Here is a 27,514-nt window from a genome sequence, read left to right as displayed (position 1 = left end):
TTCCACAGGCCTAACCTGCCCCTTCTTATAACACACCGGGTATGGGAGGCAGGAATTAAAAAGTCCAGGAAAGGGGACCGGAAGCATTAATCCCTTCCCCACCCGGGCAGAATAACAAAGTGACTTAAAACAAAATTCTGCTTGTGGGCAACCTGCCTATAAGTAGGTTGAGCAGTTGGATCTATGCATCAGGATGTACAAGCTTGTTGGGTCCTATGCTAAGCTTTGGGTGATTGCATGAGGTCCCAGGTCGAAGAACTCTGGATGAATGTTCAGAAGTAGAGTTAATCCTAGATTTTAGAAGACCTTACATTTGGACTAAATTTTACAGTTAAAGATGGGCCAAATCTGAATCCGAATTTAAGCTTTGTGTTTGGTGGGTTAGATTTCTAAAATAGTTTTCTAAAGGACTTCTGGGAGAAAGCCTTATCTCTGCTATTGCTTTTGATTGAGCGCCCTTAACTTAAGAGCCAGTACCACCAGGGGTCCCACCCTTCTTAGTCTCCGTCTTAGTATCCCTGGTATAGGATTAAAATGTAAGTGGTTCAGGCTGTTTATTTGGCCCTTTCATCTTGTCAGGCTGGGCTGCCAGGAGCTTCCCAAACCTTTCTGCTGCTTCATTTGCTGCTCTGTAACACATTTCTGAACCTTGGTTGAGATTTCCATTGACTTCAGTAGGATTTCCTATTTGGTAATTCAACATTTTGTATGTTTGCTACTTTTTTTTTAAAGTTTAACCAAACACCCAACTTATTGAACTTTAGAGGTTCTCTCATTTCTTTTCATAGGTCAGGTTGACCCACCATATAAGAGTGGTATGGGGAGTGGCTCACTTCTTTGGTATGTTCTTTCATTTAAGATGCTTCCTAATAACTTTTTGCATAAGGGGTGGTATAGCCAGAGACTGCGTTAATCTTGTCATTTTGGTTACTATAGTTGTGAGAATACCCTTTTTACAATGCTGCTCTGAAAATCAGAGTGGCTGATGTGTTATAGAGTGAAAATTCTACCTGTGTTTTACCTGCAGTTAGTACATTTGGTGTTTTGGACAGGATAGAGGACCCATGGCATGCCCAGTAGTTCTTTGGCCACCTTTCCTGCCCTGCTAGACATGGCACCAATAGTAGTTCTGGCTGGGGCCTGAACCAGAATTTTATAGTTTTATTCTTCTATGATATTGTGATTCATGTCTAACGTGCTGCACCGCTGTCTAACAGTTTTCATTCACAACAGAGTTTTTTGGTGCACAGCATTTTAAAATAATGTCAAGGTTCACTGTAAAGCAAGGTCCTAACTTTAGTATATGAGGGCCACCATGTTGACGCATATATAGCAATGGATACATTAAAACTGAACTCCAGCTTTATTACTATGATTACTGTGCATGCCACCTCATCAATTTAATTTACAGTTTACATTTTTGCTTAGCACTGGGAGCACAGTTTTCACTATACTTCCAGCTCCCCAACGCTGGACCTCAGCTTCTCTAGCTGCAGCTTCAGAGTCGCATACAGCTGCTGTGCCCGCCCCCCCCCCCTTCCCTCCTCCTGCCCAATCACAGAGTGCTATCACAAAACAGAAGGACCCTGCTGTGTGTGAGCAGACGGTGAATCTCTTGTCCGAGTGCCAGGAGTGTAGTGATAGCTGTATTCCCGGTGCTCAGCAGAGATGTCAGTTGTAAATAGGAGATATGGCATGCACCTCCTTGGACTTAAAGGATAAGTTCACCTTTAGGAACATGTTACATGTTCCACTCATTTTTAGGCTCCTGCAACCAAAAATAATAAATGCGCATTTTTTCACCTGGAAAAAAATGTGCATTATTATTTTCGGTCAAAAGGTTAACTTATCCTTTAACTCATAGTACAAGAGCAGAGTTTACAAAGTAGCTTAATTTCGGGAATTCAGCTGTAAAGTGGTTGTAAACCTCAGACATGAAATATGAACAAAGCATATCCCCCTATAGTGTATCGCTATAGTCTGTCTCAATCCAGAGCACTAAGCATCATTTGTATGCTGTTACACAGTTAATATTTATGTTAATGTACATGAGAATCCATATAGTTTATTCTTTGTACCATTTCCTATGGATGTTTCTATAGTTAGTTATATGCTGCCACCAGTGGCCTTATTTGGTAATGCACTTGTTTTTCATGTTACCTCTGTGAGATCTATGACACAATTCCTTTGCATATGAAGCTCCTCCCTTCTTCTTGAGTTCAGCACTTCCTGTGTCATGGATGCAGTTAACAGTCCACGTGTAACAGGGACACATGTATTCTGCATAGTACGCTACAGAAAGTATCATCTTTTGACCGCATAATACTGGAAACCATTCATTCTGCTGTATCCTGTTTCACATGTACAGAATAAAGCAACTTCTGGATGAACACAGTATTGGTGAGTTCAAGCTATCTGATAAGGATTGTCCACAGTGATTATATCTGCTTATACAGGCTAGGCATAGAGGTCTCACAAGGGATAAATTGCTATCACAACAATCTGAGTCAGAATAATTTGTTTGGTGCTTCCTTCCTCTGTTATCTGTATGAGTTACTTCTGACAAGTTTTCCTGATGCCACAATATAAAAAAAGTGACAAGGGATGGACTTTCAGCACACAGCCTGTGAATGACCGCCTCAGCTCTGTTTCCGTGTGCTGTGGGAAGGGGGGTGGGGGTGTCCCTTCCCTCCAATCAGCTCTCACTAAGCTCTACCCTGAGTGTAACTTCAGCTCCCCATCCCCTGATTTCTGAAAGCCCAGAGAAGCTGTATAAATTCTGCACTTTGAAGGGCTGTAGAAAAAGAGAAGGCTAGAGATAAACAGGTACAACCTATGTAGGAGTATATGTTCCATCTTTATGTATCACCTGAGGCCAGTCGCTTCACTGGGTGTATTGGAGGGTTTACAACCACTTAAGGGGCAGGCCAGCCTTGGGGTTTCTTGTTTCCTCCTTCCCCCCCTTCATCAACATGCTAATGAAAGTATTAAACAAAACCTTTCCATTACTTACCTAAAGTTAGACTCAGTGACATCATCACTGGGTCTCTGTGATACTCTATGAAATGCAGGCAAATAATGTCTTTTGGGAGGGACCAGCAGGGGGATGTCAGGGCCCAATTTCCCAATAGGCACTGTAGGCATTTGCCTACAGACACCTGTCTGGGGGGAGAGAGAGAGATGTCATTGTGAAGTGAACACACAGGCACAGACGTACACTGATCATCCATTCATCCTCCATTCATCAAGTCTGCAGAGAATTTTCAGAAAAGGTACAGTCAGTAAAAGAGACACACAGCACAGTGTGTGTGCCTTGCCCCAATGCAATGCCCTGGTTTTTGCCCATTATGAATTAGGCCCCTTTCACACTAGCATTCCTCAGTGCAAGGAGACCTCTGCGGACCCTGATGTAAAGGGGAACTCTGATGCAGGGGCAGACTGACCATTTGGAAACTCAGGCACTGCCCGAGGGCCCGGGGTCAGTAGGGGGCCCCATGAGATGCCCCTGGTACCTTTTTCATAGGCTTTTTTGAGTTTGGGCAAGGAAACAGGGGCCCCATGATCCCCTTTTCCCGGGGGCCCCATGAGTTGTCAGTCCGCCCCTGCTCTGATGTAAGAGGGAACACTGTGGCCCCTGATGTAAAGGGGAACTCTGATGTAAGAGGGAACACTGTGGACCTTGATGTAAAAGGGAATGCTGCTGATTGTGATGTAAGGTGGGGGGCTTTGTTGACCAGAGACCACTTTACATCAGAGTTCCCCTTTACATCATGGTCCGCAGTTTCCCCCTTACATCAGAGTTTCCCTTTACATCAGAGTCCACAGAGGTCCCCCTTGCACTGTAAGAGGGAACCCTGGAGATTCTGATGTAAAAGAGAAGTCTGAGGACTCTAATGTAAGAGGAATTCTGAGGACTCTTGTATAAGGGGGTGCTCTGGTGACCAGAGACCCATTACATCAGAGTTACGCAGCGTTCCCCTTTACACATATAAAATTATTTATATAAAAATATTTTATCAAGAAAAAAAAAGTTGTTTATTTTTTTTTGAGGGGGGCTTCACAATTCTCTGCCTAAAGGCTCCTGAGATGTAAATCTGGCCCTGGGTGCTGTACATGGCTTCCTGGATTCAGAAAGATATGGTAATGCCCATGCTGAGCATCCATAACTGAAATTTGGTAAATGAAAGGGTCGGGCTAGGGCAGGGGCCGACTAACAACTCATGGGGCCCCCGGGCAATAGGGGATCATGGGGCCCCTGTGTCCTCACCCACACTCAAACCACACCCAAAAAAGTCTATGAAAGGTACCAACGGCATCTCATGGGGCCCCCTACTGACCCCAGGCCCTCGGGCAGTGCCCGAGTTCCCAAATAGTCAGTCTGCCCCTAGGCCAGGGACAATCAGGCTGGGGATGCCTTCCAGCCAGAAAATGAGGCAGGCTTTATCTGACTTGCTACAGCTTCTATTGCACGCTATGAGAAGCTCACAGTGTGCAGTGAAATCAGAGTAAGCATTTTCAATCCAGGAGAAGAACCTGTGCAACTGTGCAAGACTGAAGGGAAGGCTGGAGTTCAGCTTTAAAATAAGTACAGAAATTAGCTTCAGTAGGGGATGAATTGTAAATGACATTTCCATAAAAAGATAATTAAAAAAAAAAAAAAGCAAAATAGCAACTTTGACCTTTCTAAAGGTCGGGCCCTTATTGTTACGGTTTGATCATTGAAAATAGAGCAAGTCATTTTTACACAGCAATTTTATGGCAAGTAATTGCATCTAATGAATGTAAGCCTTGGTATAATGAGCGGGAGTTTAGCTATAACAGATTACAGACATCTGTGGGCTTCTTTTTTTTCATATTATAATAAACAATTATCTCTGGGTAAAGCGTATCCTCTGTGCTGGAGAGCTGTACAAGTTGCCAGATTCCCAGACTGAAAGGTCCATGAAATATTGGTTAATATATGAGCCATATGTCCGCCCGGCCTGGACCAACCTGCACTATCTGCCAAATGAATGTTTGAAACGCTCTGCCAGATTTTTTAATGACTACAACAGGGCTATTCACACTGAAATATCGTGATTTAGATTGCTGCTGGAAACGATATTTTTTATCTACAAATATATGTTGCGCTCCTAAATACTTCTCAATAAATAATAATTAAATTATTACCATTAAATTAATTCAAATTATGATACAAATAACTAATAAAAGTGTACACATACCAAAAAATATTTAAATAGATAATTTCAACTAATCAATCTCCTCCAAATAAATATCAAAATAATTCCACATGAAATACTCCTCTAAAAAAATATTTTACCAAGTGCTCATAAAGCATCTATTAATGACATGATGTACTTACTAATACCCTCAATTTCATTTATATTCATAATATCCTCATTTATTTTTTATCTCATTTAAATATACTACTCAAAGCAAAAAAAAAAAAAATTGCTTAGGGGCCTGTTGCTAAAAGTTCATATGGTAGGGTGGGGCAAGATGCACCTTCTTCTGGCTGACAAATCCTTTCAAGAGAATTTGTTGCTTTGCCCTTAGTCTTGTTTTAATTTGTGATTGGGGGAGGTAAAACTAGGTGGTTGAGCAACAGGTTAACCAGTTGCCCTCCAGAGGATTTACCACCAGGGGCGGACTGACCATTTGGAAACTCGGGCACTGCTCGAGGGCCCGGGGCCCCATGAGATGCCCCTGGTACCTTTTTTCATAGGCTTTTTTGAGTTTGGGCAAGGACACAGTGGCCCCATGATCCCCTATTGCCCAGGGGCCCCATGAGTTGTCAGTCCGCCCCTGTTTACCACCCTTCCTGACCAGGGCTTTTTTTATCTATATGGCGCTGCGTTACTTTAACTGACAGTTGTGCAGTCATGCAACGCTGCACCCAAATTCAATTTACTTTCTTTTTTCCCCACAAATAGAGCTCTCTTTTGGTGGTAGTTGATCATCTGTGTGTTTTTTATTTTTTGTGCTATAAACAAAAAAAGGCCAACAATTTTGAAAAAAAAATTCTATATTTTTTACTTTTTGCTATTTAACATGTCCAGTAAAAAAATGTAAAAAATAAAATTTCATCATAAATTTAGGCCAAAATATATTCTGCTACATGGCATTGCTAAAAAAAATCCTAATATGTGTAAATTGATTGATTGACGTAAAAGTTATAATGTTTACAAACGGTATATATACTGTAATTGTTTATTTTTTACTAGTAATGGCGGCAATCAGCGACTTATAGTGGGACTGCAACAGACATTCTAACACTGGGGGGAACTGACCTGGTGTCACTGACATCCCCAGTGACACCAATACAGTGATCAGTGCTAATAAAAACACTGACACTGTACTAAAGGCACTGGGCAGGAAGGGTTTAACATGTGGGGTGATCAAAGGGTTACCTGTGTGCTGTTTTACTATGGGGCGGGCGGGAGGGGGGGGGGTACTTCACTGTAAGCACACGGCTTTGTATGGCTGTGCTATGCAGAGCCATACAAAGCCGTGTGCAGGAGCTGACAGGAGAGAGATCTGTATTGTTTACATACAGCTCTGTCCCCCCGTCGGAAATCCTCAGTGAATCACCGGCCGGGACTCGATGATTGACAGCCAAGGCCGCGAATGGTGGCGCTGATAGGGAGTGTACACTCCCCCTACCCGGAACTTCAAAATCACGTATATATACGTGTTTTTGTGCACCTGTGCCGCCCTGTAGCAGCAGTTAAAGCAGGTGGTGAGGACGTGATACAACGCCTTCTCAGGACCAGTGCCAGCAAAGAGCAGCTTAGGCAGTCGTCTTATGTTGCCAGCATGAGGGGGTGGTAAAATTCCTTTCCCACCAGCAGGCAAACTACAGCTTCCATGCTTCTCCCTCTCTTCTACTGGCCGCAGTGTAGAAGTTTTAGTTTGCTTGCTGTTTAGTGGTGTGCACCCAGCTTTGTGGGGTAGGTCAGGCCAGGGGGTGCTGGTGGAGGAGGTCAGGTCTGGCTGACACACACACACACACACACACACACCACCCCCCCCCCATAAAAAGTTGCAGTAGTTCGTTACCTTCACTCACAGAGCCGGGTACTGCACTCTAGGGGGAGGCAGAGAGCACAGCACACACTCCTTCCTTTGCTTTCACTTTGCTGAACTATGGAGCAGTCTGACGGCTCCCAGTGCAAGTGACAGATCCGGCTCTGAGTTCTGAGCCTGCTCAGCAAGACAGCCCTGGGGACACAGTCGCCCCCACCATAATTTCCACTCGCCAACGCAAGCTGGCGAGTGGAAATTTCAAGGCCTGTACTATAGGGTACGTATAGTAAACCTAATGTGTGTGTGTGTTGGGAGAGGGTCGTATCTGGGGGTGTGATCAAAGGTGAGGAATCTTGGGGGGGCAGATTGGAGGGATCTGGGGGGTGTGATCAGGGTGGGATTATCTGGGGGGGTGATTAGAGTAGGAGGATATCTAGGGGTGTGATCAGAGTGTGGGAAGGGGGATACCTGCGGGTATGATCAGGGTGGGGTTATCTGGGGAGGTGTGATTAGAGTGGGGTATCTGGGGGGGGGGGGGATGCGATCAGAAAGGCATGCACTGGGGTACATATATGGTGTGGTTTGGTGGTAGGTGGTATATACTATAGGGTATGTATATTTGGATGGAGGGTATCCTCTGGGCTTTATATTGGGACGGAGAGTATCAACGGCTGGTGCCAGCATAAGGCTGCTTAGGAAGCCGCCTTAAGGCACCACGATGGGCGGAGGGGCGGTAAAATCTGAATCCCCAGCCACTTGCTTTTTTAAAATACTTTTCTTCCATTTCCTAACGCTGTTCCTACTGGGCTCAGCATGGAAGTTTAAGCTAGCCTCACCTGCCAGCTGCTCACAGATAGTGAGGGGACGCAGGGAATGCATAACCCCGCTCCCTCATTATACACTGCCTTTTAGTGGCAGTTCAGATTATTTCAGTTTTCAGTACTGTGTGATGTCCTTCACACTGCGCCCCATCACATTATGGGTGCAGCAACATGAAGGAGGTACCAGCACGGCTGTAGACAGTGCTGGAAAATAGTGGGAGGACATTCGGGTTAGTGGGGGGCAGCAAATGCACCTTCGCCTGCTTAGGCACTGCCCTGTACCTCCTCACTTCCAAATACCAGATGCTCTTTGAAGAGCGATCCTAATTCAGATGTGTGAAAGAGCCCCTGATGTCATCCCATTAGGGTTTAGCTGTGCTAGAATATTGGTTGTATCTATGAAAAATTTTCTATCAGTACCTGTATCAGATAAGCAATGGATACATTTAATCTGGTAATTATTCAGGGTTCAGCCAGGTGCAGTGAAGTGTGCCGTAGTCATCGGATTTCATTGTCTGTCGCCCTGTGAACACATGTGACCACTTAATGAGTTAGTAAATCACACATGACAAGTAGTCTGCAGCTGCTTCTGGCGGACTCTGAATGAGACCCATACAACATAACTACAGTTGTGACCAAAATTATTCAACCCCCAATGCTGTAAAGGGGTTTAGGGACTATAGTGTACATTTGGAATTGTATTCAGAATCAAATCCTACAAGGACGTTGTAACTACCCAAATGCAACTAAAATGACATCAATTGTTTATGTAATACAGTAGTAAATGGTTCTTATGTGGTTTCTTCATTGCCACAATTATTCAACCCCTTAAAGACTACCACTCTGAAGAACAGAGGTTCATACAGGTGCTTTCCATCAGGTATTGAAAACACCTGTGGATGTCACCGAGCAGCAATCAAGCATAATAAGCACCAATTAGGCAGCTTTAAAATGACTGTGATACTCAGCTCCTTCTAGACATTTACTGGTGTGGTTACAAACATGGTGAAGGCAAGAGAATGGTCCAGGAAGACAAGAGAAGAGGTGATTTCTCTTCACAGGAAGGGCAATGGCTATAAGAAGATTGCAAAGATGTTAAACATACCAAGAGACACCTTAGGAAGCATCATTCGCAAATTCAAGGCAAAGGGCACTGTTGAAACGCTACCTGGTCGTGGCAGAAAGAAGATGCTGACTTCGACTGCTGTGCGCTACCTGAAGCGTAGAGTGGAGAGAAGTCCCCGTGTGACTGCTGAGGAACTGAGAAAAGATTTGTCAGATGTGGGTACAGAAGTTTCAGCCCAGACAATAAGACGCACACTGCGTAATGAAGGCCTCCGTGCCAGAACTCCCAGGCGTACCCCCTTGCTGTCTCCAAAGAATAAGAAGAGTCGACTGCAGTATGCCAAAAGCCATGTGGACAAACCACAAAAGTTGTGGGATAGTGTTCTGTGGACTGATGAAACAAAATTAGAACTGTTTGGGCCCATGGATCAACGCTATGTTTGGAGGAGGAAGAACAAGGCCTATGATGAAAAGAACACCTTGCCTACTGTGAAGCATGGTGGAGGGTCAATCATGCTTTGGGGCTGTTTTGCTTCTGCAGGTACAGGGAAGCTTCAGCGTGTGCAAGGTACCATGAATTCTCTTCAGTACCAGGAGATATTGGATGGAAACGTGATGCAGTCCGTCACACACCTGAGGCTTGGGAGACGTTGGACCTTTCAACAGGACAATGATCCCAAGCATACCTCCAAGTCCACTAGAGCATGGTTGCAGAGGAAAGGCTGGAACATTTTGGAGTGGCCATCGCAGTCACCAGACTTAAATCCGATTGAGAACCTCTGGTGGGACTTAAAGAAAGCAGTTGCAGTGCGCAAGCCTAAGAATGTGACTGAACTGGAGGCCTTTGCCCATGAAGAATGGGCGAAGATACCCGTAGATCGCTGCAAGACACTTGTGTCAAGCTATGCTTCACGTTTAAAAGCTGTTATAACTGTAAAAGGATGCTGTACTAAGTACTAAGATTGAATGTCACTTGGGGGTTGAATAAAACTGATAATGCTGTGAGCACAGAAAAGACATTTGTGGTTATTTCATTATAACTGTTATGTTATATTTGTCTGACCTACAAGTGCCTCTTTAATGTAAATGTAAGCAAGATGACTGAATGATCAAAAGCAATGTCAAACTGGCCAAAACACTCAATTTCAGTGGGGGTTGAATAATTTTGGTCACAACTGTATATTCTGTATATAAACTGGTTACTAACATTTATAGGTAAAGTTAATCCAGGTCAAGCAACAAAAAAGAAAAAAGAAAAATTCGAAACTCTAACCTGCCAGCCAGCAAACAAACAAACAAACAAACAAACAAACAAACAAACAAACAAACAAATTAACCTGTCTAGCAGTATGCGTTAAAAACAGGGGTTTAGTTAGCACACATTTACAAATACATGACTGAGGGACATGTAGAATATTGAGGCTAATACTTACCAGCCAACTAATAAAACAACCACCCCTCAACCTTCCCCCACCTGAAATAACCACATGACTCTCCTTCTTTGATGTCAAAACAGCCATAGCAGCCCATTTATTTAACATAACTATTACATAACAATGCAGCAAGTACAATCAATGTATTAACTGACATTAATGATCTCAACCGGGTCCAAGGTCTTCGAAGGCACTGCTAATCGCTACTACACCACCTTGGGGACAATTCTACAGCTACGTAGTCCCAGATAGAGCCCATTAACTACAACCTTACCAACGTAACCTTATAATTGGGAAGGGACAACCATACCTACTATGGGCCCAACCCATAATCCTCAAAAATATCACGCCAGCACTGCCTTCAAAGACCCATCGACCCCTGCCAGCTGCCATGACAAAAAACTCAAGACTAGGACCCCAAGACACAAAATGCAAATAAAAGAAAAAAAAATGAACCCAAAAAACAAAACACCAAGACAAAACACAAAGGACAGAACCAGGAACTTGAAACAACAAAACAACAAACCAATGAAACAGGTCCTGGGAGGGAGGGCGGGAGAAACCTCACCCATTCTGGCACAAGCTCTGAGTGACCCCCGACAATCCAACCCCTCTCCTCATCCTGGAAAGACCTCCCTCTTCAAAAACTTCAATCAGGTGAGCCATCACCCCTACCAAATGAATATACTCCCACCCTATTAGAATCTCCACCTCGTCTGCAAGCCCCAGTCATGTTGACCCTCCCCTTAGCTTTGCTCAGTTCCAGGCCATGGACTTGCATAAGCTACAGAGCCTGGTCACGGCACCCCAGTATTCTATAGTCCTCACCCTCCAATTTTAACATACCCCATAGTAGAGGCACATGTATTTAATGGATAGACCAAGGGCAGGTCGACTTGAGAGAGCCCACCCCTCCTTAATGGTACAGGTTCGCACTGGACACCCAGCATGTAGCACAATGGCAGCTAAGGTGTCCAGTGCACCCCCTTGACCAACAATTCAACAGTACAAAAAATGGCCACTGCCCCAGTCTATAACTTCCTTCACAGCAAGGAGCACATGGAAGGCCGATGCATGTCAAACAATAAAAAAGAAAAGTTCCCAGCTCTAAGTTGCCTTGCCAGTTGAAATTTTTCTTTTTTGTTGTTTGACATGGGTCCCCTTTCCATGTGCTCCTTTCTTTTATTAACAGGTCCCGACCAATGTTTTATGGCTGAAACCTGCTGATCGGCTGTGTCCAATTACCGCAAAGGGTCTTGTGTTTACAAACACAGAGGACTCTGTACACACAGCACCAATCTGGCTGAGCAAGGAGAAGAAAGCAGCCAGATCTCTTAAAAAACACACCACATAGTACACACAGTACACTTGTTAGGCACACAGTTAACCCTTTACTTGTCTCTTGATGTTAATCCCTTCCCAGCCAGGGTCATTAGTACAGTGACAATGTACAGTATTATATCTGATCGCTGTATGACATCATTATTGATGTCAATGTCAGTTAGTGTACCTCCCAGCAAGAGTCTGCACTAGATTGCCCGCTACACTATCACAGTCTCACTATAAGTCCCTGATCACCGTCATACTATATATAAAAAAAATAGAAATTCCAGTATATATACCATAGTTTGTAGACGCTGAAAAACTTTCACACAAACCAATTAATATATACTTAATGTGATTTTTTTTTTTTTTTTACCAAAGACATGTAGCTGAATATGCTGTGTCCAACCGCATCAGGGGTCAGCAGGGGGCACGTGCGTGCGCCCCCCAAACTTGAAAGCAAGCTTGCAGTGTTTATTTATGTTGCTGAGCCTGCAACTGCTGCCCATCAACTGGGTGGCAAGTGGTTAACAAAGGCAACCTACCATTTACAAAATCGACTGACCAGCAAACCTCAATCAATTTAATAAATTGAATGAAATTTAATACAGTGAAAGAATTATTGTGATTTTATAGACATCAATCAAAAACAGGAAACAAGTCAACTAACCATAGAAAGTAATTTAATTTTTAGCTGCTATTGATTCAAATTGTTAGCCCAGTGGTCAAAAATAGTGGGTTTTTCATTCAACAGAAAATTTAAGGAGAGATTAACGTGAGATTTCCAAGTGTAAGGCTAATTTAAAAGTATTTTAACCCCTCAATGCTGGCCTTTTAAGGGGTTTCTGATGCTGGGAAGCGGGGCAGGGTTTATGATCATGTGACCATCATGATTGGCTGTCACGGCAGTCACGTGATCAGAAAGCTACTTGCGATTGGGAGCTTTCCGTTAGGCACCAATAACTGTGTTGGGAGTGTGCACGGTGCCCGCTCTCGGCACAGATCTGTTTTCTTTGGGTAGGTATATACAGTCAGGTCCATAAATATTGGGACATTGACACAATTCTAACATTTTTGGCTCTATACACCACCAAAATGGATTTGAAATGAAACAAACAAGATGTGCTTTAACTGCAGACTGTCAGCTTTAATTTGAGGGTATGTACATCCAAATCAGATGAACGGTGTAGGAATTACAACAGTTTGCATATGTGCCTCCCACTTCTTAAGGGACCAAAAGTAATGGGACAGAATAATAATCATAAATCAAACTTTCACTTTTTAATAATTGGTTGCAAATCCTTTGCAGTCAATTACAGCCTGAAGTCTGGAACGCATAGACATCACCAGATGCTGGGTTTCATCCCTGGTGATGCTCTGCCAGGCCTCTACTGCAACTGTCTTCAGTTCCTACTTGTTCTTGGGGCATTTTCCCTTCAGTTTTGTCTTCAGCAAGTGAAATGCATGCTCAATCGGATTCAGGTCAGGTGATTGACTTGGCCATTGCATAACATTCCACTTCTTTCCCTTAAAAAACTCTTTGGTTGCTTTTGCAGTATGCTTTGGGTCATTGTCCATCTGCACTGTGAAGCAGCGTCCAATGAGTTCTGAAGCATTTGGCTGAATATGAGAAGATAATATTCCCCGAAACACTTCAGAATTCATCCTGCTGCTTTTGTCAGCAGTCACATCATCAATAAATACAAGAGAACCAGTTCCATTGGCAGCCATACATGCCCACGCCATGACACTACCACCTCCATGCTTCACTGATGAGGTGGTATGCTTAGGACCATGAGCAGTTCCTTTCCTTCTCCATACTTTTCTCTTCCTATCACTCTGGTACAAGTTGATCTTGGTCTCATCTGTCCATAGGATGTTGTTCCAGAACTGTGAAGGCTTTTTTAGATGTCGTTTGGCAAACTCTAATCTGGCCTTCCTGTTTTTGAGGCTCACCAATGGTTTCCATCTTGTGGTGAACCCTCTGTATTCACTCTGGTGAAGCCTTCTCTTGATTGTTGACTTTGACACACATACACCTACCTCCTGGAGAGTGTTCTTGATCTGGCCAACTGTTGTGAAGGGTGTTTTCTTCACCAGGGAAAGAATTCTTCAGTCATCCACCACAGTTGTTTTCCGTGGTCTTCCGGGTCTTTTGGTGTTGCTGAGCTCATTGGGGCGTTCCTTCTTTTTAAGAATGTTCCAAACAGTTGTTTTGGCCACGCCTAATGTTTTTGCTATCTCTCTGATGGGTTTGTTTTGTTTTTTCAGCCTAGAGATGGCTTGCTTCACTGATAGTGACAGCTCTTTGGATCTCATCTTGAGAGTTGACAGTAACAGATTCCAAATACAAATAGCACACTTGAAATGAACTCTGGACCTTTTATCTGCTCATTGTAATTGGGATAATGAGAGAATAACACACACCTGGCCATGGAACAGCTGAGAAGCCAATTGTCCCATTACTTTTGGTCCCTTAAAAAGTGGGAGGCACATATGCAAACTGTTGCAATTCCTACACCGTTCACCTGATTTGGATGTAAATACCCTCAAATTAAAGCTGACAGTCTGCATTTAAAGCACATCTTGTTTGTTTCATTTCAAATCCATTGTGGTGGTGTATATAGCCAAAAATGTTAGAATTGTGTTGATGTCCCAATATTTATGGACCTGACTGTATATGCGGCCTCTCAGCATCAAGGCCCACCCACCGAGAGGCAGCATATATGCACACTCTTGACACCAACATATTCATGAAAAAGTAGAATTTTATCAATGAATGAATCCCAGGTATGGCAATTTTTACATAGTTCCATTGATCCAGCTTGGATCAATGTAAAGTGCACCATGTAGGTGCCATACCTGTGGGATTCCCATGGAAGCTGGAAAGCACTGTAGTAGACACCACGCCAGTGATCTCCACTAGTAGGTTCTGGGTCCTGTGGTGAGTGACTGCCCTGCTGCTTAGTTGATGGAGAAGTTGTAATTTTTCCATCATTATTTATGGCTCACTAATAAGAAAAGAATGTAGATGGAGGATGATTACATCTAACTGACCAAATACTACAGGAATGTCCTTACTACAAATTGGCCAAGCCCCCTCATGAATGTAATACTACTATCCAGGGGTTACAATTGGTCATTACTACTAATTATTCCTGTATAAACCAAAGGCAATACTGGAATAAGTTAGTCTATCACCAGGGCTTCTACATGCACATGGCTGGTTTGATCATCTGCCAAGCCATTAGAATATGGGCGGGACTCCTTGGCAAAAGGCATCTGTATCTAAGTTTCTTGGATGGATTAGAACACCTGTCATTTTTTATTGTTGTTTGTCCCCTCCCCCCCCATTAAGGAGATTCACCCTCTATGTTTTTCCTTTTTACCATTATTATTGAAAGTGAAAGTAAAAGAAAAACTAAAATTTTGGTTTGTACTCAGAAAAGTAATACAGGGGAAATCTTCCAATGGGAACACTAGTTCTGGTGACCTGGGAGTCCCCAAGGAATTCCTTTAATGTACAGGGATTTCCTCTCACTTCCTGTTTGGCTATTGGGCAGGAAGTGAAAGAAAATCTCTGCAATGGGACACAGATGGCGAAAAAAAAATCTGACAGGGGTTATAACCCTCCCTTACTCTATCCAAAATGAAAAAAAAAGTTTTGCCTATAGTTCTACTTTAACCACTTGACGACCAGCCTATAGTCAAATGATGGCTACAGCGTGGTCGTCCAGTTCTGGGAGGGCGTCATATGACGTCCTACCAGAACCACGCCTCCCGCATGCACCCTGGGGCGCGCACCTGTGATTGCTGTGTCTGTCTTACATAGCTGAACACAGATCACGGTAAAGGGCCAATCACATAGGCCCTTTACCATGTGATTAGCAATGTCCAATGACACAGCTGATCACAATTTAAACACAGTTGCCAGTTGTCAGCTGTCGGCTGCACATTCCTCATGCTACCACAGTGTGAGGAAAGTACAGCCAATAACTGGCAAGTGTAAAAGGGGACATCAGTGCAGCCCCAAGGGGAAATCTATCTTACTATTATGGAGTTAAGTATCTGACACCCTGAGCAGATTTGTGTCTGTACCTGCCCCTTCCATGGTAAAATTCCAAATTACAGCAGAGGTTACATGGAGCCAAATACAGTTTAAAGGGCACCTGAGCTCTGGAAGTTGTGCCCAAAAAAAGGACAAAGAACTAGTCACTTTTAAGTCAGCCATAGATGGTTCAGATCCCGGCCAGTCCCTGTTGGACCAGCCACGATTCTCACCATCTATTTGATCCATGTATGGACAGACTGATTGAACCCAAGTCGATCCATTGGTAAACCCAGCATCTCAGATTTCTAGCATGCAGGTGTTGCCAGCACCGACAAATTCAACTGCACCCCCCCCCCCCAAACCCACTTCGGAAGAACACAGCGGCTATGCAGGAAGGATTCAGTGTTGATGGGGAAATCGGCTGCAGGAAAGAAAATCGCATCATCTATGGCCTGCCTTATTGCCTGTGGTCTCCCTGCAGCCAATCTTTCCCCATTAAGACTTTGGGGAGGTATTTACTTCATCATATAAGAGCCTCCAGCAAAGAGGACAACATGCAGGATAGTAGTGACATCACCAGATCTCACGAGACTGCAGTGTGAGATCATCCAAGTCACTGCTGCCCCTGACTGCTAGATATACAGATTTGAGATTGTGCGCATTGACACACTCACATTTAATTAGGCCAGATTCACACTTCCCAAGCTCCTGACCTAATTTCAGGTGTCAAGTTTCACCATGCACATTTTGGTGTGTTTTTTGTACATTTCTCATGTGAAAAAACGTATGTCTGTTAGTCAAGTTTGGGGTGCCATTAACAATAATTATTGGCACCACAAACATGACGTGCGTTTGCACCGTGTTTTTGAAAGCGTAAGCGAAACACGAAGGTGTGAATGCAGTGCTAGAAAAAATTCCAGACAAAAAGGTACATTTTTCAGGATACTGCTTAGACACAGTCAACTCATTATACACTGCTCAACAAAAATTAAAAAGGAACACTGTTTAATCAGAGTACTCCTGGGATATTGATCTGGTCAGGGCCAGAGAAGGTCAGAAGTAGCAGAGGGGGTTGTTAATCAGTTTCTGCTGCTTTGGTGTTAATTAAATTAACAACAGGTGCACTAGATGGGCAACAATGAGATGACCCTCAAAACAGGAATGGTTTTACAGGTGGAGGCCACTAACATTTTTTTCCCTACTCATCTTTTCTGACTGTTTTTCACTAGTTTTGCATTTAGCTCGGGTCAGTGTCACTACTTGTAGCATGAGGCTATACCTGGACCCTACAGTGGTTGCACATGCAGTCCAACTCCTCCAGGATGGCACATCAATGCGTGTCATTGCCAGAAGGTTTGCTGTGTCTCCCAGCAGTCTCAAGAGCATGGAGGAGATTCCAGGTGACAAGCAGTTATTCTAGGAAAGCTGGGCAGGGCTGTAGAAGGTCCTTAACCCATCAGCAGGACTGGTATCTGCTCCTTTGTGCAAGGAGGACCAGGATGAGCACTGCCAGAGCCCTACAAAATGACCTCCAGCAGGCCACTGGTGTGAATGTCTCTGACCAAACAATCAGAAACAGACTTCATGAGGGTGGCCTAAGGCCCCGATGTCCTCTAGTGGGCCCTGTGCTCACTGCCTGGCACCATAGAGCTTGATTTTCATTTGCCATTGAACACCAGAATTGGCAGGTCTGCCACTTGCTCCATGTGTTTTCACAGATGAGAGCAGGTTCACCCTGAGCACATGTGACAGAATTAAATGGTCTGGAGAAGCCGTGGAGAAGGTTATGCTGCCTGTAACATCGTTCAGCATGACCGTTTTGGTGGTGGGTCAGTGATGGTCTGGGGAGGCATATCCATGGAGGGACGCACAGACCTCTACAGGCTAGACAATGGCACCCTGACTGCCATTTGGTATCGGGATGAAATCCTTGGACCCATCCTCGGACCCTACACTGGTGCAGTGGGTCCTGGGTTCCTCCTGGTGCACAACAATGCCCGGCCTCATGTGGTGAGAGTATACAGGCAGTTCCTGGAGGATGAAGGAATTGATACCATTGAATGACCTCAACGCTCACCTGATCTAAATCCAATAGAACACCTCTGAGATATCATGTTTCGGTCCATCCAACACCACCAGGTTGCACCTCAGTCTGTCCAGGAGCTCAGTGATGCCCTGATCCAGATCTGGGAGGAAATACCCCAGGTCACCATCCCCATACAAGCACTCGGGGGCCATAGAAACTACTGAGTACCATTTTGAGTTGCTGCAATAAAATTTCAGCAAAATGGACTAGCCTGCTGCATCATTTATTCACTTTGATTGTCCAGGAGCTCAGTGATGCCTTGGTCCAGATCTCGGAGAAAGTACCCCAGGACACTATCTGTCATCTCATTAGGAGCATGCCCCGACATTGTCAGGTATGCATACAAGCATGTGGGGGCCATACAAACTTCTGAGTACCATTTTGAGTTGCTGCAATGAAATTTCTGAAAAATCGACTAGCCTGCTGCATCATTTTTTCACTTTGATTTTCGGGGTGTCTTTGAATTCAGTCCTCTGTAGGTTGATCATTTTCGTATCCATCAAACGATGGAGCATCCTTACGTTCCTTACACATTACCCCGTCCATATCAGTATAGATATCCAGCATGATATTTTTCCCCGTTGAGATCTGATGTGTTTTCAAAGTGTTCCTTTAATTTTTTTTTGAGCAGTGTATATACAGCATCATTATCAGTTGCAAGAATGGGGATTCTCTTGCATATGACCAATATAACATAGTCTTCCTGTTGTGTGTCTGAGTGACACATTATCTTCTCAGAAGTAAAGATTTCATTATTTTTGCATTCTTTAGTCGTGCTTGTTGACATTTTGTCACATCCCAGGATCTCCATTTGTGACAAGTGAAAAGGTCATGCTAGCAACCATTAACATTTCCATGAAGCTGTTCTAATTAATTTGCTTTAAAATAGATGAGTTCTGTGGAGCTGAAGAGGCAGGAAAACGATTCTCTGATTCAAGAAGACTCCACTGTCCTATCACGTACAATTCTGTCCTGCATATTGCTTCCTAGTCAATATATGATTCTACACTATCTGCAAAAGGCTCAATTCCCAAAGATTCCTTTTACACAGGAGGCCAGGGTGATGGATGGTAAAACATTCAGTTGATCTGTGTTTTTATTACCCCTCAACCACCCACTCACAGGCAGAAATGGTGCCACTTGGATGAAGTCATTGTGGTGTGGCAATTTTAATGCGACATGCAGAGTTTGAGAGGCGGCACTGTCTGCAAACTCTGCCATGTAAGTGAAAGGTAGACGTGCGCTTTAGTTTGCTATGATTTCTTTTTTGAATGAAGATTTAATTTATAGTAATTCTGATGTATACAAATCTCCGAATGGAAACAAATTTGAAAAAAATTATAACTAATTTACCAAATGCATTTATTTCATTTGGATGACGTCATATGATGCGATAGTAGTTCGGACCCACAGGGAAATTAATACAATTTTTGAATTTGTTTGATAATTCAGATTCAGATAATGAATGGATCTAAATTGCATTCCATTCGTTAATTTGGATGCACATGATGCCAGTTGATATTTTCCATTCGGCTCATGGCATTTCTCCTGGTGGGTTGGATTAGTGTCTGAAAATATAGAATCTGTCCGATACGATAATATATAGCAATCTTCCGGAAAAACTACAAAATTTTTCAAATCTACCCAGACCAAAGAATATATGAAACGAATGCCGAAAATGAATCAGTTCAAATAACAAATATTATAAAACTAAATTCTACAATGACTGAATGCATCCGAAACCAAAAGAAAATTTTCAAAGTGCACATCTAGTGAAGGTACCATTCTGCAACTGCAAGCCAAACACTTGGTTCCGTCCTGCAAAATCGCTGTTCAGCAGTGTTAAAAAATTAAACAAAAAAAAAGACAGGTATTTGGAGGTGATTGTATAGCCTCCTAAACACCTGCATCTGAAGGGAGCCAAAGATGGATTATTTTATCTTCATTTCTTATTTTTCAACATAGTGGAGGGAGTTCAGTAAATCATTTTACAACACTTTCTGGTGGTAATTTTCCTTTAGAACTACCTGTGCCGAATTCAGGCAAACATTACTGCCAGTTTCTGTAACATTGCTGACACTGGTTACAAATTCAGGTAACTAACTACTGCAACTTTAAGATCCTGTCCGATGGCAGTGAAAGGTTCTGAAAGAATTACCACCGGTTTGCAGACTAAAAACTAGTAGTAAATAAGACCAGCTCAGTACTCACTGTGAGGCATTTCTGTGCTGGGAAGATGTCATGCATGTGACAGCTCTATCCAGGGCTGCTGTTAGAAACCACAAGGCCCCATACAGCCAACCTGACAGGGCCCCCCGCTAAAAAAAAAAAAAGCATAGTTTACTATGCTTCAGTTATGAATGAACACAATGAATGATCAGTACCAATCATTCATTGTGTTAATTCAGGAAAGAAAGGGGCTGGTAACTGTGACATATTTACTGGACCCTTCCCCCACTCTCCAACTTAAAAGATCCTATTGTGTGCTGGCAGCTACCAGCGGCAAGGAGCGAAGGGAAGCTGGCAGCACTGAGAGGGTGGGAGCACACTGGGCAGCAGGAGGAAACGTATGGTGCACAGGGAGGATGATAGGTGAGGCGGAGGGGTGCAATTACTAGACTTGATCCCCTGCAGGACTCTTTTTGGTTAGGTTCTGCCATGTACTCGAATGAACCCGCTTGCGGGTTGCATTCCACATTGCTGCCCTTCTAGGTGTGATGTAATTTCTGGTCCTGCACAGTCCATGTACTCCATGGTGGCTCTGGGACTTCCGGTTTCGTTTCTGGCATTCTACATAGCCCCTGACAGTGGTATCTGCTTCCTGGCTCCTGAAAACACACTGAGGGTCAACATTAAACCACACTGGGTCAATTACATGCTCTTATCCATATGTATCTTGTGAATTTCCATCTTTTTATTTTTAATAAAGTCTTTTCCTATATAGTTTATGCACTTATTTTGTGCCCTCTGCTGTTTCCTACTTTAGTCCATGCTGGATGTAACTATGCAAAAATATCCATACCTGGAATTCCTCTTTAATCCTTTATAAATATAAATCTCTGCATTTAATACCAAAAAATTGGAAGGCATTGAAAAATGTAAAAGTCAGTTCAAATTTACTGAGCAGGAACTTTATATTATGTATTCACCAAAACGTGAGAAGTATCATTTTAATTGACTCCTTTTTTTTTTTGCAGTTCCTGCAAGGATAATGTCCTACCCCAATACAACACTGGCTACTCAAGGTCAGAAGAAAGAAATGAATTGCACAGCACATGGTGAAAAGCCCATTATCGTGCGTTGGGAAAAAGAAGATCGCATGATAAATGTACCAGAAATGTCTCGATATTCGGTGTCCACAAAGGAGGTGGGAGATGAGGTCCTCTCCGTGCTTCAGGTACAGTGAAGTTTGGAGATAACACATTTCGGCAATAATATTATGTCCACCTCCTACTCACTGTCCATCCCTGCCTGGGCCACCTTGTTCACACTCCATCCTTCTTCATGCCACCTTAAACTGCATCCTTCCCTGGATCACCTCACTCCTCTGGTCACAAACCTCTCCCCACCCTCCTCAGTCTCCAGTTGTACTACATCCACCCTCTGCTCACATTATTCCTTCCTAGGCCACCTCTTTCCACCTCCTACTCCATACTTTCCCAGGCCACCTTACACCACAACCTTCCATGGACCATCTCACCTCCTGCTCACACTCCATACTTCCCCAGGCCAACCTTCCTTGGACCATCTCAGGTGGTCCCTGCTCACACCCATCTCTCTCCACCCACCACAATCCCCATTCACACCACATCAACCCCCTGAGCACACTACATTCCTCACTGGCCATCATATCGCATCCCTCCCCGGCTATTTTGCATCTTGCTTATGGTCCATACCTGTGTCCCTGCCCCCATTCACAGTGATCCCTCTCAAACCACCTCACCCCTTGCTTGCAGGGCATCCCTCCCCAACCAGCTCACTCACCTCTTGCCTACATCTATCGTCAGCCACCTCCTCTTCTCCCTGTCCTCACATCACATCCTTTTCTGGCCAGCATTCTCTTACATTCCCCCACCCGCTCACACTGCATTACCCTTGCCATCCCTACGCATTTCACATTGCCTCCTTTCCTGGCCAGCTCACCTCCATTCATAGTGCATCCCTCCCTGCAGCACATCCATACTGGCAGCAGCACATCCATACATAGACACTCTCCCTCTACTCACAGCACATCTCTTGCTAGCCACTCCACTCCAACCCCACCCCACCCAAACTATATACCTCCTCACCTCTTGCTTCTGTTTCATCCCTTCTGACAACTTACAATGACTTCCTTAGTAACCTGCAATTGTAAATATGGTCTTTTTTCTTTTTCTTTTCTTGCCATTTCATTGAATTGTCCTTTATTCCTGTCTTCTAGTCAGATTACATTGTGGGCTTCTTTTTATTTATTTTTCATTTTTAACAGTATTATTTGCTTCAGAAAGAATTAAATTACCTTTTGCTAGCTGCACGCTAGAGAGTCAGACCCCTGGCCAGCACAGGGCATGGCACTCAGGAAGTGTTAGTCTAGGTTCACACCTATGCGTTTCCGCTGTGTTTTGCGGAAAAGCACAGTAGTCCATTTAAAATGATTTCCTACGGGACAAGTTCACATCTCTGCGTTTTCACCCAGTGCATTTTTTGGAAAGGGTCAGCCTACGTTCACACTCATGCGGTGCGGAATTCGACACCCCGAAATCAGTTCGCAAAACGCGGTGCAGTGTGCAGAATCGCATGGGTCCTGCACTTTTTTGGTGCAAATGCGGTACGATTTGAGCCATACAAAATGTATGGCTGAAATTACACATGTAATTTGTGCAGGAATGCGGTGCTGTTCCTGTGCAAATCACATGCAATGTGTTGAACCGCTTCACTGTGAATCCAGGCTCAGGGACTTTTTGAAACACAAAATGTTCTATTTTTGGTTCTATAGACTTCAATTGAGATGCTGCAGAAAAGCAGGTAGTGTAGTTTTTATGCGTTTTGCGATTTATTCTGCTCAGTAACAAGTTAAAAAAAAAATCAAAACGCATCATAAACCCTTAAAAAATGCATGTACAAAACGCACCACAAAACACACTACAGAAACAGATCAAACGCAAACTGCATAGGTGTGAACCTAGCCTTAGTATTCTGACTCAGATTGTTGTGATAGCAATTTATCCCTTGTGAGACCTCTCTGCCTAGCCTGTATAAGCAGATATAATCACTGTGGACAATCCTTATCAGATAGCTTGAACTCACCAATACTGTGTTCTTCCAGAAGTTGCTTTATTCTGTACATGTGACAACAGGATACAGCAGAATGAATGGTTTCCAGTATTATGCGGTCAAAAGATGATACTTTCTGTAGCGTACTATGTAGAATACATGTGTCCCTGTTACATGTGGTCTGTTAGCTGCCTCCGTGACACAGGAAGTGCTGAACTCAAGAAGAAGGGAGGAGCTTCATATACAAAGGAATTGTGTCATAGATCTCAGGGAAGCAACATGAAAAACAAATGCATTACCAAATAAGACCACTGGATGGCAGCATTACTAATTATAGAAATGTCCATAGGAAATGGTACAAAGAATAAACTATATAAATTCTCATGTACATTAACAAAAATATTAACTGTGTAACAGCATACTTAGTGCTCTTGACTGTAGCACTAGGTAGGTGCCATGGCAGATAACTTGAGACCCGGGTCAGAAGCAGTCCAACTCTCTAGCATGATTCTAGCATAGGCGATTTTAACCCTTCTTGCAGCAAACAGTATTACAAATGTAAAAAGAAGCTTACTGTTACTGTTTATTTAGCCTTAGTGCATTACAATAATAATATATGAAGCTTCAATTGTGTTTTTAATTTCATATATTTGAAAAGACATTCTCACTGGGCAAAAGCTTTTCCATTATGTAAGGGGTACACTTTCAATAGTACAAATAAACAATAAATAAAGGGCAAAGTATTCCAAGGAAACCAAGTTAGCTAAGGAGAAATCACAGAAAAATGAACCCCCTTCTGGCTAGTCCCATCTGATTGAAACTTTGGACTGAGCCTTCCAGTAAGGCATTAACCACTTATATGATTCATGCAGCTCTCTCTGTAAATGTCATCTTATTATACAGTATTTATAAAGCGCCAATAGTTTGCTCAGCGCTGTACATTACAAAGGGGGACAGAACATGTGACAGAACAATACCAATACAATGCAAAACATGAGGGGATTGAGGGCCCTGCTCTTTGGAGCTTACAATCTAGGAGGGAGGGGATGGTGGCACAGGAGGAGATAGCTGTGGGGGATGGAGTGGTAGGAAGAGTGGAGGAGGTTGGCAAGTTAGCAGGGGGTGGGGTAGGCTTCCCGGAAGAGATGGGTTTTCAGGGTGCGCCTAAAGGAGAGGAGAGTAGGTGATAATCTGATGGGTTGGGGCAGGGAGTTCCAGAGGATGGGTGACATCCTGGAGAAGTCCTGGAGGTGGACATGGGAGGAAGAGACCAGGGAACTAGAGAGAAGGAGGTCTTGTGAGGAGCGGAGTGTGCGTGTTGGGCGGTACTTGGATATTAGGTCGGTGATGTAGTTCGGGGCAGTATGGTGGACAGGTTTGTACGTCAGTGTTAGGATTTTGAATTTGATCCGTTGCGCAATCGGAAGTCAGTGGAGGGATTGGCAGAGGGGGGTGGCAGAGATGGAGCAGTTGGAAAGGTGAATTAGTCTGGCAGCCGTATTCAGGATCAACTGAAGCGGGGAGAGCCTGTGGCGAGGCAGGCCAGTGAGGAGGGAGTTGCAGTAGTCGAGTCGTGATATGATGAGGGAGTGGATGAGCTGTTTAGTGGTTTCTGGGGTTAGGAACGTGCGGATTTTGGCGATGTTGCGGAGGTGGAGTCTGCATGAGCTTGTTAAAGATTGGACTTGGGGCTGGAAGGATAGGTTGGAGTCCAGAATGACACCAAGTACTCTGGCCTGAGCCTTATATAACCACTTATATGATTCATGCAGCTCTCTCTGTAAATGTCATCTTGAGCTATTGAGCTCTGTGAATAGACTTTTTACAATACCCTGCGAGATGTGGTATTGGGGGTGGGGGATCACAGAAGTATGTGGTTTACCCTACTAACCTTTTCTCAGATTAAAGTAGATCTATACGCAAAACTTTGTTTTCATTTTGGATAGGGTAAGGGAGGATTATAACCCGTCAGATTTATTTTTTGCCCTCTGCAGAGATTTCCTTTCACTACCTGTCCCAGAGTCAAACAGGAAGTGAGCAGAAATCCCTGCACATTAAGGGACTTCCTTTGAGACCCCCAGGTCACCAGAACCAGTGTGGCCACTGGTAGATTACTTTTCTGGGGACAATCCAAAGATTTAGATTTTTTTTTGTTTTCACTTTCAGTGATAATGTTAAATAGGACAAATAGGGTGGATGAATCAACCTAACAGGGACAAAGACAGCAATAAAAACCTGACAGGTGTTTTAATCCCTCTCCACTCTATCCAAAACGAAAAAAAAAAATTCCCTTTAGTTATATTTTAAATAGTTCATACGTAAATGTTTTAGCTGTGTGTTTTGCACACTTGCTGGTGTTCCAATGGAGCTTTAAATTATCTGTGGATTTCCATTATAATAACAGAACTGTCCTTCTCACTGTTCACTACAGATTAATCCAACTGTCCGTGAGGATTCCGGCTTCTTCTCCTGTCATGCCATCAATTCTTTTGGAGAAGATCGAGGAATCATTCAGCTCACAGTGCAAGGTACATTATACATGCTAACGATGGGGGGAACTGAAAGCGGAGGGGCCAGTCCTAGCTAGGATAGTAGCTTTCCTGTCACTTCATTGATGAGTTCAAGTGCTATAACCTATAAAGTGTATATACCTCCTAAGGAGAACTCTGGTCCAAATGAGTCTAATGGTAGAGATGTTTAGATATCTAAATATATATATTTTCTTGCAATTGAGATCTATTTTAAGAATTTTGCTGATTTCCTAAACATAGGTAGAAGAACCGCAATAACAAATTCATAGTGCAACCAGTTTATTAAAAAAAATTGTTGCCCAAAGATTACTAAAAACAATGAAAATGTGCACTCCCATAGCGTTGTGCCAGGGACCAGAACTGAGTATGTCCAGTAATGTGACAGGCCGCGAACCGCCACTCTTCTGAAATAGCATGCGCTCTACTGATGGGAAATGGCATCACCAGAAATGATGTCCTCCAAACCCCTCTCTATGTATTTCATCCTCAGAAAGGTGTCTTCAGGGTGGTTATTCTATCCCCTTATCTGACCTTATGAAACGTAACAGAGGTTGTTGTGGCGAGCTTTGGTCCTGGCAGTGGTGCCATGGGGCGGAGTTCTAAGGTCAAACAAGCTCTTACTGACCCATTAAAATGTAGAGCAGCCTTTCGCAACTTTTTCAACACAGAGGAACTCTTGAAACACCTTTTTGGTCTCAAGGAACCCCTACAAAAAATGTATATATCTACAACTCTACAACACTCATTGGAGTGCTTTAATTACGGCCTGGAGACGTGTTATAATTGCAATTATGTCATAATTACTTTATTTAACACTGCTCACTATTCTTGATTACATATATGGGTTAAGCACAGGTTTTCATTAAGATCATTGGAAGTCATTTGGAAGAGTGCTATGTCTGTGCCTTCCCAATTTACCTGTTAATTATGAGGAGATGAGGAGAGTCTCTGTGCTTTATTATTTCACAGGTATGTGACTTACCCAAAGCAGAGTCCCACCCAAAACTGGAAGTTCCGCTTTTCTGCCCCCCCCTGCTGCCACATTTGGCACCTTTTGGGTGGAGCGAGTACCTGGTTTTGACAGGTACCCGCTCCCACTTCCAGCACAGTTTGCTGTGACTAACTGAGCTGGAAGTTGGGCCCCCACACAGCCCTCTGGGACACATCCAAGGTCACAAAGGACTGCAGCCCATTCAGAAAGCACAGGGCGCTTCGCTCATGCACAGTAGGAATCTGATGGTGAAGCCACAAGGCTTCACTGCCGGTTTCGCTTAGTAAAGATGGTGGTGCCAGCACCCAACAGCCGATTGAAGAATCGTCCCGGGGTGAGGACACCGCTGGATCCCTGTACAGGTTATTTCCCCTAATATTAAAAGTCAGCAGATACAGTATTTGTAGCTGCTGAGATTTAATTTTTTTTTGGTGAGGTTGGGTTGGGGCTGGAACTCCGCTTCAAGCCCTTGCCTACCAGACCAATGCTGACATTTCTCTCCTACATGTAAAAATCAACTTATTTTGCTAGAAATTTACTTGAAACCCACAAACTTCATATATATTTTTGCAGAGGCTGTAGGGAAAAATGATTGGTGTTGTAATTTTTTATGTCAGGCAGTATTTGTGCAGAGAGGCCCCAGTTCTCTCGTCTGGCCTCCAAACACCAAAGCAGAAGATCAAACCAAGATCAGTTTCATCTGCTGTTTCAGAAACCAGTAACTGCTTGTAAACAAACAGAAACAGGATGCCACAAAATGCTTGTCGCTTCTGGTTTCTGATCTCACACAGTGAGAGGAACAACATTAGTTCCTCCCACTGTGTCCAGGGGAGCTATTGCCACCAGTCGCATCTTTATCAGGCTTGGACGGGAGAGCCCATTAAAGGCAATGTCCCCCCCCCCCCCCCCCCCGCCTCCTGTAAAAGTAATCTAG

At 43.6% G+C, this 27,514-nt stretch overlaps 1 protein-coding gene across 1 annotated transcript in view; it reads left to right on the top strand.

Moving 5' to 3' along the window:
• Positions 1-27,514, top strand: part of DSCAM (DS cell adhesion molecule) — a 765,341-nt gene that overhangs the window by 372,908 nt on the left and 364,919 nt on the right. The window contains exons 12-13 of the mRNA XM_089677896.1: positions 21,003-21,202; positions 25,490-25,586. Coding sequence (XP_089534022.1) covers positions 21,003-21,202; positions 25,490-25,586 — 297 coding nt within the window. The remainder of the gene's footprint in view (positions 1-21,002; positions 21,203-25,489; positions 25,587-27,514) is intronic.

The sequence above is a fragment of the Staurois parvus genome, unplaced genomic scaffold (genome assembly GCF_062004578.1).
Source record: "Staurois parvus isolate SC_StPar_1 unplaced genomic scaffold, SC_StPar_1.0 ptg000195l, whole genome shotgun sequence".
NCBI lineage: Eukaryota > Metazoa > Chordata > Amphibia > Anura > Ranidae > Staurois > Staurois parvus.
This window is presented reverse-complemented; position numbering and strand designations above follow the sequence as displayed.